Consider the following 15,890-nt stretch of genomic DNA (forward strand, 5'->3'; position numbering starts at 1 on the left):
GATACATCACATGATCACACTGACAGAACCACAGGCACATAGACACAGGCAACAGAGCATGCACAATGTCGGCACTAGTGCAGTGTATATCCACCTTTCGCAGCAATGCAGGCTGCTATTCTCCCATGGAGACGATCGTAGAGATGCTGGATGTAGTCCTGTGGAACGGCTTGCCATGTCATTTCCACCTGGCGCCTCAGTTGGACCAGCGTTCGTGCTGGACGTGCAGACCGCGTGAGACGACGCTTCATCCAGTCCCAAACATGCTCAATGGGGGACAGATCCGGAGATCTTGCTGGCCAGGGTAGTTGACTTACACCTTCTAGAGCACGTTGGGTGGCACGGGATACATGCGGACGTGCATTGTCCTGTTGGAACAGCAAGTTCCCTTGCCGGTCTAGGAATGGTAGAACGATGGGTTCGATGATGGTTTGGATGTACCGTGCACTATTCAGTGTCCCCTCGACGATCACCAGTGGTGTACGGCCAGTGTAGGAGATCGCTCCCCACACCATGATGCCGGGTGTTGGCCCTGTGTGCCTCGGTCATATGCAGTCCTGATTGTGGCGCTCACCTGCACGGCGCCAAACACGCATACGACCATCATTGGCACCAAGGCAAAAGCGACTCTCATCGCTGAAGACGACACGTCTCCATTCGTCCCACCATTCACGCCTGTCGCGACACCACTGGAGGCGGGCTGCACGATGTTGGGGCGTGAGCGGAAGACGGCCTAACGGTGTGCGGGACCGTAGCCCAGCTTCATGGAGACGGTTGCGAATGGTCCTCGCCGATACCCCAGGAGCAACAGTGTCCCTAATTTGCTGGGAAGTGGCGGTGCGGTCCCCTACGGCACTGCGTAGGATCCTACGGTCTTGGCGTGCATCCGTGCGTCGCTGCGGTCCGGTCCCAGGTCGACGGGCACGTGCACCTTCCGCCGACCACTGGCGACAACATCGATGTACTGTGGAGACCTCACGCCCCACGTGTTGAGCAATTCGGCGGTACGTCCACCCGGCCTTCCGCATGCCCACTATACGCCCTCGCTCAAAGTCCGTCAACTGCACATACGGTTCACGTCCACGCTGTCGCGGCATGCTACCAGTGTTAAAAACTTCGATGGAGCTCCGTATGCCACGGCAAACTGGCTGACACTGACGGCGGCGGTGCACAAATGCTGCGCAGCTAGCGCCATTCGACGGCCAACACCGCGGTTCCTGGTGTGTCTGCTGTGCCGTGCGTGTGATCATTGCTTGTACAGCCCTCTCGCAGTGTCCGGAGCAAGTATGGTGGGTCTGACACACCGGTGTCAATGTGTTCTTTTTTCCATTTCCAGGAGTGTAGTTTATTTTTGCTGCTCTGTGGGTATTACTCACAGTACTTCTGTTATTTCTGTATCGATTTACGAGTCTTATAGCTACGTCGCACACTTGTATTGCGAGAGTTACATGTCTTTTAATTCTGCCTGGGAGTCCTGATACATCTCGTGTATGTGTGTGTGTGTGTGCGTACGCGCACGCGATGTCACTCAGTATTAATGCACATATTAAGTTTTAGTAGTATTCTCTTTTTTGTGCAGTGTGCTAGCTATCTGGCATCTGTCTTTGAAATTGTATGGAGCAGTCGAAATTACGTTAATAGTGATGGGCATACTCCGATTTTCCTGTAGTTAATAAACGAGTAATATTGTATATACTACTAATACTCGCGCGGCCGCTACGGTCGCAGGTTCGAATCCTGCCTCGGGCATGGATGTGTGTGATGTCCTTAGGTTAGTTAGGTTTAAGTAGTTCTAAGTTCTAGGGGACTGATGACCTTAGAAGTTAAGTCCCATAGTGTTCAGAGCCATTTGAACCATTTGAACTACTAATACTGTACAGTTTATTTTTTAGATATAATTATAATTACATGTCTTCATTCGACCTGGGATTGCAGTCTGTCTGAAAATGGGGTCGCCCACGCATAACTGCCAGTTTTAAAATAATGATGGCTGTGGAGGAGGGAGAGTTTGTTTCTTATTGCTTCAGAGAGAAGGGGGGAGGGGACGGAAGAGAGTGTTTGGCGTTTAACTTGTCAACAACGGTTATCCGCAAAGTCGTCCACAGATTTCCACTATTGAACATTTAGGCATCTGCGAGTTACGACTGGTCTGCTGTGGCGAGATGTCCCTTCCCTGTATGACTCATTCCGTCACAGTCCTTTTGTCCCAGCCACCAGGCCGGAGGCGATTACACATGCATAATGGAAGTTTCTTGGTAACTGGTGGGTTGGAGCGGTGTTCATAACTATATTCCAAACATAGTCTTTAGAGAGGTGGGCTACTCACCACGCGACATACTTTTCACTGGGGTGATTGCAGATACCGGTCAGCTCTCTCTATAGGGACATATTTTTGCAGTGCTATCTTATTTCTTACACACATAATATCTTCTGCTGGAAGCATCAGAATCATAAAATCGATTACTGTATCCAGCTCCATAGTGAATCCCACCCACTCTGTGTTCCCGTGCTACAAGACGAAGGTGGAGCAATGTGCTTCAGTTTCAGTGGAGCAGCGAGATGAAAGGCGAAGGGGAGGAGATTGATCTGTGTGTTCTTGATCAGTTCCCAGTGGTTCCCTGGGAGAGGGGGGCGGGGGGGAGGGTGTTGAGAGTGGGAGCTTGTCCTTGATTTTAAGTCGTCCACTGGGTGTGCCATCTGACACCTCCTTATCAACTGTCTCCTTTATTAGTTCCTGGAATCTTGGCCCAAACTGGCACTGATAAGCTACTGCAAGAATTCTCTCACAGTAAAGTGCCTCTGTATCATGTGGTGGGGGCACTAGAGGGTGTGTCAGTTTACAGCATGTGCTCTGAGACACCCATTGCATTCGCAGTGAATGAGAGCATACTGGTGGGACTTTGAGAAGTCTCACCTCTATAATCATCCTAAACTCGATGATATAATTAAACAATTTAAAATACTGTGGAGTCCTGGAAGAAACAATGACCGACCATATGGAATACCATTATGTTCTACAAGAAACTAAACATATTGCTGCTTTTCTTTCTGAGACGCTGCTGTCTTTTTCATGGTTTCGTGTTTTGTCATAGAAGATGGAAAACTAACATGTTTGTACAAATACAGGTAAATCACCCAGAATGTATTTTTCACTTTTTAGTGGTGGGCACTCTATTTTGACGCTTGCTGACAGATTAAAACTGAATGTTGGACCAGGACTCGAACTATGAACCTAATCCATAAGTGCAATCCCATATTTAGGCTCTATAGATATAGATTCCTAGGCTGAAGCAACAGTTCAGTCGCTACCATGAGAAATTTTACAGCTGTCATTGAATCTGCGGTTGGCTTCGACACTATAGCCCTTTACCAGGCGTAATTCTGTTGAAGGTGGAGTATTGTTGCCTTCTTTCGACCTTTGAACTGACTCACCCAGCCAGTTATAGGATTAACTACAGTTTGACATGGTCTCCAAACCATGGTGCAGCTCAACACTTTTCAGCAAACATTTACAGAGGCTAAAGAATTGATAAATGTCAGGTAAAAATCCGAAAACTAAGAAGGAATCCAATGCAAGGCCTTTGCATCTGTAGCCTGCCACTTTACCACTGAGCTACAATGCAACATAGACAGCTTATAATTTAATTGTATAGAATTTTAATATAAAATTTTGATTAAACGAACTACAGAAATTAAAAAAAAAGATAACAAATGAAATCACCGAAGTACAGGGGTTTTCATAAGTACATAATGGATTTCGGAAGATAACTGCATGACAGCTACAGGACATAAGGAGAGAATAGAGCAGCTCTCCTTTAGCTGACATCACAGGTGCACAATATGGGCACAACATGTGACACGGCACAGGTCACTGATTGAGCTGCCTGGGAAAGCGCGACAACAGCACACTTTGGAAATTGTTCATTGGGTTGTCTAACTGCAGGCGCGAACTAATTCGATGCGGCAATATGGAAGGGATGATTCTGAAATGGATGCCACTAGTGCAACTACAGCACTGCAGACATTACAAGTCAAAACTTAGATAAACACTTTGCCCACTGATGTGTGTCAGTTTTTCGTATGTCTTGTAGCTTTCATGCAGTCTTGTGAAACCCCAGAGGTAACTGTGAATAAACCTGTGTTCAGCAACATTTATTTACACCAGTATGAGCAACTAGGTTTTTTTTTTTTTAAAAAAGGCATATAATTGAGGTTTATATTTATGTGATTTCCAATTTTAAAAATAATCTTGTAAGGCCGATGTGAACTAATTTTTAGGGTTGTTTTCAGTTGGTATTAGTTACTTACCACAACCAAAAAAGTATATTTTTTATAAAAATACTTTCGTAACTGTTAAAACTCATTTGTTCATTTGAATTTTGAATTTCGCACCAATACATTCACACTATCATGCAACCTTTCATAATATCAACAATCAGTAACCTATCTGTCGGTTGCTATGCATCTTAAGATATCGCGTACATTTACTGCAAGGTGAAATCAAACTCACTGCAAAATTCCAAAAACTCCTTTAACAATTCTTTCAAAAGTCTCACTGCAGTCTTGCTTGAGTGTTAACCGTGTGCCTTCCATTCTTATCTTGCCCAGGCATTGTGTCCTGTGAGAGACAATTAACTCCACGTCTTGTGTCAGTAAAATTCAGTGAGGTGATGGTGGAAGCTCTGGGACGAAGAAGTGACTTTGTTTGGTGTTCGCTATTCTCACCCGTGCCGTGATTTTATCTAGTGAATCACCTCTACAAGTGACATTCTTTGACTGCTATTTTTGAGAACATTTCATGTGTTTTTATAGTAGTTTACTCATTTCAATAAATGTTTTAATTCTTAATTATGGGTGGACATTGAATTTTTTGCAGTACCATCATGCCTTCGTTCTTGATTTCGTTATTAATTTAGCAAGTTAGGTAGGGAAACCTTCCTACAACAGTGACCCCGATCATAACTCAGTCAACTTTGTTTTCTTTTTCGGCATGTTTGTGGCTGCCTCATCCTATTTGTGCACATTTTGACTCTTGCACACCCCACCAGTAACTGCCATTTTTGTGCTACAGACACTAGTTCACATCATGGGCTTTCTTTCTTGTGTGTGTTTTGCCACCCCATCAGCGACCACGGTTTCTACCATCAGCCCAACTAACACTTTGCCAAATGTGACTGCCACTCCAATTCCACACAACATCAACACCAAGCTGACCACAAGGCTCCTAGAACTGGAACGCTGCAATGCTGAACTGTGTGCACAACTTGCAGTGACGCTGCCCAATCCCTGATGCCAGACTCCACGCCGACGTCTGCACCAGTGCTGCATTTGCCACCCCCAATACCGCCATTCCTCCCATTCTCAACACTTTGATAGCTGATCCCCTACATCCTGCCACCACTCCATCTGGCCTTGTTGTGGCTCACCTGCCGCCCTTCAACCCACGGGACCCCCACTCATTGTTTTCCTCAGCAGACACCAACTTCATCAGTTGTGGCATCACCCAGAATGCCACCAAGTTCCCTCTTGTGATCAGCCATCTCGATGGTCCATGACATCATCTTGTCACCCCCAGCCACAGACTGCTATGAGACCTCCCAGTGCCACCTCGTGATGTAACTCACATTGCCCAAAATGCAGCACATCCAGGCGCCCCTTTCCCTCGAGCAGTGTTGGAACTGGCAATCGTCGCAATTACAACAGCACTTATGAAGCCTGATGGGGCCACATGTGCTATCGGGCTGGCTAGCCTCCCACCTCTGATACCTGTAGCATCTCTCTCTGACACTGCCAGCCTTGCAGGCAGGGTGTGTGTGACTCTGGCCACACTGCCTGCAACTGTCACCACGACGTGCCAACCTCACCCATGTCCTCTGCAGTCAGGTGGCCATCACTTTGCCAGCCACCCCACTATGAGCTCCCCCTCGTCAACCAGTGTGCTGCTGATGACATCACTGGCCAGTCCTATCCTCACCAGCCCTCAGAAAAGCACAAAGCAGGTGGGACTATACATGAATCCTTTCCAACATGGCAGGCGGCAGTGGCCTGCCTTGATTCCGATCACTGCTGCCTGAGCAGCCCCAATCGCCAGTGCAATGACAGCGACCAGTGCTGTAGCTGTAGCACCTTGCCAACACCTTTTGAGACATGGGTGGCCTCTTCTGGTACCACAAGTGTTTTGATACTGGACACTGTGAACCGCAGGGAGCCCTGCTCTTAGCACCCAAACGCCACAGGCAATCAGGATTGGGCAAACACCTGTTGCTCGGTCTCCCAGCACCTATTCATCTGTGGCCTTCATTCTGCCACGCCACTCCTGCTAGACACCAACTCTGAGTTTTCTGTCTTCCCATAGGAGCTCATACAGTGCCTTAGCAATGCCTTAGCCATCCTACTGAGGCCAGTTAATAACTCTACCATCGACACCTTTGCCATACATCATCATGCCCTCGACCTCAGCCTTCATCATAACCTCTCCTTGACCTTCACCATCTTCGATGTCACTGACCCCTTCAACAGGGTGGACCACATCAGACATTACCAACTGCTATCTGATGTTGCCAGCTGGCACCTTAATGACACCAGGAAATCAAAAATGTGCACCACTTGTTTAGCTGTTCTTTTCGATGTAAAGTAGGTGGCATATTCTGGCCCATATGTAGACCTCCTGGCGAAATTTTCTGCTCTCTCACACCTGTCCAGCGAACTTCTGGATGTCTGCGATTCTCTTACCACAGCACAAAGTCAAGATCACAAAGGCTGAGTTTGACGAGCTGCTCGCTACTGGAATCCTGCTTCATTTGAAGAGCCTGTGGGCATCCGCCCTTCACCTTGCTAATAAGAAGTTTGGCTCCTGGCGCCCATGCCAAGATTACTGGAAGCTAAATGCCTGTACCACCCCTGAGTGGTAGCCAGTGCCACTCCTATGTAGCTAAAACAGCATGCTGGCCGAGTCTACAATCTTCAGCATGAACGACTGCACCAGTGCTTTCATCCAGATTCCAGTTGCACCTGAGGACATCCAGAAGACCACCAACATCATGCCGTTTAGACTCTATGAGAGCTGCTCTATGACCTTTCACCTCTGCAATGAAGCTGCCCCTTCACCACATCATGTCACTGGCTATTGTTCCCATCCAGCATGGCATAGAAATGTCTGATTTTACACACCACGACACATTCAAGTATCTCTGCCGATTCCTCCGCATGCCTAAACTTCTTCCACCGTCAACCGAGGAATGCCACTGCTACGCAAGAGTCGCTCACTGCTGCCCTTCAGAGCGCCAAAATAAAGGGGAACAAGCTGGTGCCATGGATGCTGCAACACCCCATCCCACTGCCCTGCTCGCTGTCATGGTTGATGCCAGCCAGACGGTCATTGGTGCTTTCCTGCAGCAGCATGTTACCAACTCCTGGCAGCCACTCACTTTCTGCTCCAGCAAAAACATATTTTTTGGTTGTGGTAAGTAACTACGAGGTGCATTCAAGTTCTAAGGCCTCCGATTTTTTTTTCTCCGGGCTGGAAAGAGATAGAAACATGCACATTGTTTTAAAATGAGGCCGCGTTCATTGTCAATACGTCCCAGAGATGGCAGCACCGTATGGCAGATGGAATTTTACCGCCAGCGGCGAGAATGAGAACTGTTTTAAATACTTAAAATGGCGACGTTTTCCTTACTTGAACAGCGTGCAATCACTCGTTTTCTGAATTTGCGTGGTGTGAAACCAATTGAAATTCATTGACAGTTTAAGGAGACATGTGGTGATGGAGTTATGGATGTGTCAAAAGTGCATTCGTGGGTGCGACAGTTTAATGAAGGCAGAACATTGTGTGACAACAAGCTGAAACAACCTCGGTCTTGCACAAGCCGGTCTGACGACATGATCGAGAAAGTGGAGAGAATTGTTTTGGGGGATCCCCGAATGACTGTTGAACTGATCGCCTCCAGAGTTAACATTTCTGTGGGTTCTGTGCACACAATCCTGCATGACGACCTGAAAATGCGAAAAGTGTCATCCAGGTTGGTGCCACGAATGCTGACGGACGACCACACGGCTACTCGTGTGGCATGTTGCCAACCAATGTTGATGCGCAACAACAGCATGAATGGGACTTTCTTTTCGTCGGTTGTGACAATGGATGAGACGTGGATGCCATTTTTCAATCCAGAAACAAAGCGCCAGTCAGCTCAATGGAAGCACACAGATTCACCGCCACCAAAAAAATTTCGGGTAACCACCAGTGCTGAAAAAATGATGGTGTCCGTGTTCTGGGACAGCGAGGGCGTAATCCTTATCCATTGCGTTCCAAAGGGCACTACGGTAACAGGTGCATCCTACGAAAATGTTTTGAAGGACAAATTCCTTCCTGCACTGCAACAAAAACGACCGGGAAGAGCTGCGTGTGTGCTGTTTCACCAATACAACGCACCCGCACATCGAGCTAACGTTACGCAACAGTTTCTTCGTGATAACAACTTTGAAGTGATTCATCATGCTCCCTACTCACCTGATCTGGCTCCTAGTGACTTTTGGCTTTTTCCAACAATGAGAGACACTCTCCGTGGGCGCACATTCACCAGCCGTGCTGCTATTGCCTCATCGATTTTCCAGTGGTCAAAACAGACTCCTAAAGAAGCCTTCGCCGCTGCCATGGAATCATGGCGTCAGCGTTGTGAAAACTGTGTACGCCTGCAGGGCGATTACGTCGAGAAGTAACGCCAGTTTCATCGATTTCAGGTGAGTAGTTAATTAGAAAAAAAATCGGAGGCCTTAGAACTTGAATGCACCTCGTAATACCAACTGAAAACAACCCTAAAAATTAGTTCACATCGCCCCTACAACATTATTTTTAAAATTGGAAATCATATAAATATAAACCTCAATTATATGCCTTCTTTTAAAAAAATGTAGTTGTTCATACTGGTGTTAATAAATGTTGATGAGCACAGGTTTATTCACAGTTACCTCTGGGGTTTCACAAGACTGCTAGAGCACATATGCAATGAAATACTTTTGGCTATCAGAGGAGGCCCATCATGTAACAGTCTTAACGAATCATGAGCCTGTAACATTTTCCCACTCGAAAGACACTGACCAGTGCTACCCATGTCAATTTTGGGGCAGCTGTTGTTCGTGTCTGAATTTACTACTGACATATGTAATGTCGCCAGCATTGACAACGTTGTTGCTGACTATTCCAGGTGCACCTGCACCATCACTTCATTCCTGAACTATGAGGTGCTTAGCACCACCCAGAGCTCGCCCTGGATGCCACTTTCCGACTCCACCTTCATTGTACGTGGGCTCCCAGCTGAGAAAGGAGTATCTGTACCCAGGTACTCATAGGGTCTGCAGGACCTGAGCCCACACCTGTCAGCAGGCCGGTGTTGGCTACCACGTACGCACCCTCATCACCACTTTCCCAGGTGTCACACAATGCTTTGCCCACATTCACGAGGACATTGTTGGTCCTCTATCTTCCTCTGGCAACTGCTGCTACTTCCTCAATTTTCTTTTGTCCTCTACAAAGGAAATTAACCATCCATCTATTTCCCAAGCTATTTGCAGCTGTACAAGGAGAAATTACTAAAACAAAAAGAAAAGCAAATAATAATTGAATGTATGACATGATTTACACGCTATTGTAGCCTCAAGGATCGCTATGCAAAGTCATTTCTGAAAGTTGTGAACACGCCAGTGTTTACACTAATGCCAGACTGATTAAGAGAGCTCAGCAGCTCCATGGCCACTGCTTGCCATTTAGATGGTACCGGCCAGCACCCTGTACATGTGAAAGCCGTTATATGCTTTTCCATACACCTGCTATGTACACGGTAGGTACCATATAAACAACTGCTGGACAAGTGTGATCTGGGCATAAGAGAACAAGAGATAGCAGGAGGTACGTACCAGTGGGTGAGGCATGTCCGGAGGTGTGGTGCCGGCCCGAGATAGTATGTGCTCCCTGTGTGTGGTGGGCCGACGACCGTGAGATGTGGAGGCCACCATTTGCCATCTTGGGCAGTGCCGCTGTACTGCCCGGCCCGCCATTGGCCACCACGATGCCGCCACCTGCCAACATACGACACACATACTGATACCTGCTGGCACACTGTGCATGCACACTACTGGTACATCAGGCCACTCATACCACAGGCACACAATGCTCCTATACTACTGTCACACCAAACTACTCACAGCTCCCAGTGCACAGCAACCCAGGCACTCATACCCGCCTGCACACAGTGCACTCATTCTACTGGCACCACAAGCTACTCATACCTGCAGGCACATGGTGCAGCCATACTGTTGGCAAACGAGTCTACTCATACCTACCAGCAGAAACCAACTGAGGCTACTCATCTGCTGGCACAAAGCACACCCACACTACTGGCACACCACGCTACACGTACCTGACATCACACAGCAACACACACTACTGGTACACCGGGCTACTCATACTTGATGGCACACAACACACACATCATTGGCACACTAGACTACTCAAACCTGCCAGCACACTGCAACCCAGTGTACTCGTACCTGCGAGCACACTGTACACCCATACTACTGACACCCCAAGCTACCCATACCTGTAGGTGCACAACATACCCATACAACTGACACTCCAGGCTACTCATACCTGTGGGCACACCCATTGCACCCATACAGAGGGAATACGAGGCTACTCATACCTGCATGCACACTGTACACCCATACTACTGACACCCCAAGCTACCCATACCTGTAGGTGCACTACATACCCATACAACTGACACTCCAGGCTACTCATACCTGTAGGGACACCCATTGCACCCATACAGAGGGAAGACGAGGCTACTCATACCTGCATGCACACTGTACACCCATACTACTGACACCCCAAGCTACCCATACCTGTAGGTGCACTACATACCCATACAACTGACACTCCAGGCTACTCATACCTGTAGGCACACCCATTGCACCCATACAGAGGGAATGCGAGGCTACTCATACCTGCATGCACACTGTACACCCATACTACTGACACCCCAAGCTACCCATACCTGTAGGTGCACAACATACCCATACAACTGACACTCCAGGCTACTCATACCTGTGGGCACACCCATTGCACCCATACAGAGGGAATACGAGGCTACTCATACCTGCATGCACACTGTACACCCATACTACTGACACCCCAAGCTACCCATACCTGTAGGTGCACTACATACCCATACAACTGACACTCCAGGCTACTCATACCTGTAGGGACACCCATTGCACCCATACAGAGGGAAGACGAGGCTACTCATACCTGCATGCACACTGTACACCCATACTACTGACACCCCAAGCTACCCATACCTGTAGGTGCACTACATACCCATACAACTGACACTCCAGGCTACTCATACCTGTAGGCACACCCATTGCACCCATACAGAGGGAATGCGAGGCTACTCATACCTGCATGCACACTGTACACCCATACTACTGACACCCCAAACTACCCATACCTGTAGGTGCACTACATACCCATACAACTGACACTCCAGGCTACTCATACCTGTAGGCACACCCATTGCACCCATACATACCTGCATGCACACTGTACACCCATACCACTGACACCCCAAGCTACCCATACCTGTAGGTGCACTACATACCCATGCAACTGACACTCCAGGCTACTCATTGCACTCATACAGAGGGAATACGAGGCTACTCATACCTGCATGCACACTGTGCACCCATACTAGCAGAACACAAGGCTACTCATACCTGCAGCCACGCAAAGCACTTGCACTACTGGTACAGTCAGCTACTCTCACCTGCTGGCATACAACAGGTACACAACATTATCCATACCTGCTTACACACACCATACAACACAACCAATCTGTTGCCACATCAGGCTGTTCGTAATTTAGCTTCTATGTCTGGCATCCAGACCCAAGCAAAGTGGACAAAAAATCAGTCACCTCTGGTAGACATCGTGCGAATACTGCCGCTGCCTTTACCCTCTAAATGGTCACATTTTTGTGAGAAGGGAAGTCAGCACGTTTCTTCAGGCGTGTGGTGTCTACAGTATATCCACTTTTTGATGAAAATAATTTATTGTGTGGCACAATAACAAGAATTTCACAACAATTTTTAAAGACTCTGTTTATAAAAAAATTAAAATGGTTTCAATGTATTAGCATACTATTTTACCATTTCTCATAATGTGCCTGTTTATTACAGATGTATCACATCTGAGTCATAAAACATGTAATTTATTTTGATTGAAGTTACCTCGTGTACATTTTTCTTGAAATATATCGAGAGAACATGAATGATTAGTGAATAGCCCACCAGGGAATCAGCTTTTATGTACATGATCTTCCTCCTGTACGGTGTTATTCGTAAGTATATCCAATTTTACAGAAGATGTCTCCTTGAAAATTATGAAGTGTGCAGAAAATAGATAGATACCAGTGGATATCGCATCTCACTAAGTTTGTAATTCACATTACAGATGCTCTGTATGGGCAGCATTTGTGATGCAGAAAATGTCAACACGTGTATGCAATTCACAGAATTTGCTGACACATCACCCCCAAAGGCGAGACAACAGCCCGCTTCAAATCTGTTCATTCTTTTGCCTACTGGAGGTGAAAATTAATTCGATGCGACAAGATCAAGGGGATAATTTGTCTACCTGTTCTGACATGCCTACCCACTAGTGCAACTACATCAAATATAAGTCTTATGAATGTAAATTTGGAGAGGTGCTCTGTCCACTAATATGTATTAATATTCTGTAAGTCTTGTAGTTTTCATGTAATCATCTTCTGAACTCCCATAAACACTTGTCAAAACTCTGTAAAGTCACTGACAATGTAATTTTCACATTGACGGGAGTGATTAAGACATCTGTTTCTTTGTATGACATCACTTTGTTTTCCTGTATTTTAACTGTGGTTTAACGTAGGAAGTGACCCAAGCAGCATGTGAAACGTCAGGTTTGATGAAACCTCTGGTTTGTGTGCTTTCCTTTCTGCCCAGAAAACAGGTGGGGAACTTTCTCACGTCATCCTGTGCAGGGGGACGGAGAAAGGGGTTCCGTCGAGCAAGGTAATATTGTCAAACACCACTAAGTGTCCCGGTCGTTAATGTCAGTTCACGGAGACTCTCAGGCAATATGCAACCTGGGGAATGGAGTGGCAGAGCGAAACTACCTCTCTCCTCCGTCCCTCCCCGCGATGACTTATTCTGCAGACGAGTGCCGAGGCATTGGGATAGGCGCCGACTCCCACTACTGCTTCAGAAAAGTTGGAGCCGAGTGAATAGCAGGTTACAAGCGTAAGACGTGTATAGTTCTGTTGTCTATTATGAAAGCCCAATTTATGAGAGATGTTTATATTTTATTAATAGGATTAAGTAGGAAGAATTAATATTTGCCATTTTGGAAATAATTGTGGTAGCAGGGAATGTCTGCACCAAGGTATTGTTGGCGCAAGAGACCGCACATTGATATAATTTTATAAAGGGCGGGAGAGATCGCGTATGGATACATGTTGAGAAACGAGCGGGAAAGACCGCGCATTGATACATTTTGTAATGGTAGCAGGGATTTTCTGCACCAGAAAGCATTGTTGGCGGGAGAGACCGCACTTTAGCGTTCGTAGGAAGTCAGTAGCAAGGGAGATGTGAAGCGTCAGCTAACTATTATCATAAGAGGAACTAATATTATTGATTTTTTTTTAAGAAACTCAAGACTACTGAAGGTATGTTTGCGCAATGCTAGTTGTAAGATTATTGTAAAAAGTAAGTCCCATTTGAACGTTTGTAAAATCATTTCATTCAGAATATAATTAATTTTTGCCAACAATATTGCATTACTGATTATAATCCATCCCAAAAACCATCAACGTAAAACTTTGAAAGTTTTTATTGTTGTCAAGAAAAAGTTTAACTGTGAATTACGTAACTTCAGTCAAATTAATTAAAGAATAACGTCATCTTTGGTAATAAATACAGCAACTTATTATGACAGCCCACCAGCAGCTAATAGAGTATAGTGAAACAGAGTAAGTACGAGGGCTATCCACAAAGTACATTACGTTTTGGAATTAAAAATAAATAAAATATTGGAAAACTTTTTTATTATATGCAGATGAAAGCCACACTTAAATTCTATTTTTCTACATAGTTGCCTTTTAAATTAAGGCACTTGTCGTAGCGATGGACGACCTTGGAAATTCCTTCGTCGTAAAATTCGGCCGCCTGCGCCTTCAACCACGTGGTTACCTCTTCTTGAAGCTGTGCGTCGTCATCAAAACGCTGCATAGCCAACCACTTCTTCATTGTTGGGAATAAGTGGAAGTCGCTCGGTGCCAGGTCGGGACTGTACGGCGGATGAGGAAACAACTCCCACTTAAAAGGTTCGAGAACTTCACGAGTGGCATTTGCCGTGTGGGCCCGGGCGTTGTCGTGAATCAGCAAGAGCTTTGAGCCCAACTTTTCCCTGCGCTTGTTTTGTATTGCTCTTCTGAGGTTGTGCAGAGTTTGGCAATACCTTTGAGAGTTTATTGTAGTGGCTCTTTCCAGGAAATCCACAAAAATCACACCTTTTCTGTCCCAAAAGACAGTCATTACGTGGTTGAAGGCGCAGGTGGCCGAATTTTACGACGAAGGAATTTCCAAGCTCGTCCATCGCTACGATAAGTGCCTTAATTTAAATGGCAACTATGCAGAAAAGTAGTATTTAAGTGTGGCTTTCATCTGTATATAATAAAAAAAAAATTTCCAATACTTTATTTACTTTTAATTCCAAAACGTAATGTACTTTGTGGATAGCCCTCGTATATTCATGTCGCAGTTCGATGTAGCAGTCAGATGGGGATCCAGTAACAGTAAAAAAGGTGAGGAACAGTTTTGGGTTATTGCAGGTAACGACTGGGGCCACGACGACGACACATTCTATGTTTCGTCGAAGTAATCCGAAAATCAATTTTAATAAGCAGCATTTAAATTTGTATGCGAAGATTGCACTTACTATTACTGATAAAGAGAATCAGTTTCAGTGGGAAGATTTCATTTGTTATTATTAAGCAAGAGATAGAAATCGTAAGGGAAGGTTTCATAGGTCATTGTAGAAGGGAAGAATGCTTAACAAAAGAGATATAGAGGAGACGGGAAGATTCCACAAGTAGGAGATGCGAGACAAAAGTTGAAAGTGTAGGTATACTGACCGCCTCCGGGGCTGACGCTGCTGGCATTGCCGAGGGAGTGCTTGGAGGTGCTGAGCGTGGAGAGGTGCGAGTGGTTGAGGCGCTGCGACAGGTTGAGGCTGAGGTTGGCGGCCGGGTGCGCGTGGTGGTGCTGGTGCTGGTGGTGGTGGTGGTGGTGGGCGGCGCGCAGAGCAGCGGCCGCCTGCTGCGGGGCCACGGCGGCGCCGGCGGCCGGGCCCACGGCGCGCGGCAGGTCGGCCAGCAGCAGCGACGCCGGCGTCCCCGAGCTGGTCGTGTTGGTGGCCGTGGGCGGGCCCTGCGCCTGCGCCGTGTGCTTCAGCATGGCCGGGGACACGACCGCCGGGGCCGGCGCTGCCGCATGGCGGCGGGCCGCCGCCGCTCACCTGCCGCTGACCGCTGCCCGCCTCGCCCGCTGCAACACAGGGCCACGGCTCATACAACGATATCTCATCACCTTAAGCACTACTTTCTCAAAGTACAACTACACTACTGGCCATTATTATTGCTACACCGAGAAGAAATGCAGATGATAAACGGGTATTCATTGGACAAATATATTATACTAGAACTGACATGTGATTACATTTTTACGTAATTTGGGTGCATACATCCTGAGAAATCAGTACCCAGAACAAGCACCTCTGGCCGTAATAACGGCCTTCA

General features: G+C 46.7%; 1 protein-coding gene across 1 annotated transcript in view; it reads right to left on the reverse strand.

The window, feature by feature from the left end:
- LOC124623141 overlaps positions 1-15,549 on the reverse strand; it is a 180,027-nt gene extending 164,478 nt beyond the window's left edge. Inside the window, exons 1-3 of the mRNA XM_047148931.1 lie at positions 15,466-15,549; positions 15,228-15,414; positions 9,913-10,074 (exon numbers count right to left, since the gene is read on the reverse strand). Of these exons, the coding sequence (XP_047004887.1) occupies positions 9,913-10,074; positions 15,228-15,414; positions 15,466-15,549 (433 nt within the window). The remainder of the gene's footprint in view (positions 1-9,912; positions 10,075-15,227; positions 15,415-15,465) is intronic.
- Positions 15,550-15,890: the final 341 nt, after the last annotated feature.

This window comes from Schistocerca americana, chromosome 7 (assembly GCF_021461395.2).
Source record: "Schistocerca americana isolate TAMUIC-IGC-003095 chromosome 7, iqSchAmer2.1, whole genome shotgun sequence".
Classification (NCBI taxonomy): Eukaryota; Metazoa; Arthropoda; class Insecta; order Orthoptera; family Acrididae; genus Schistocerca; species Schistocerca americana.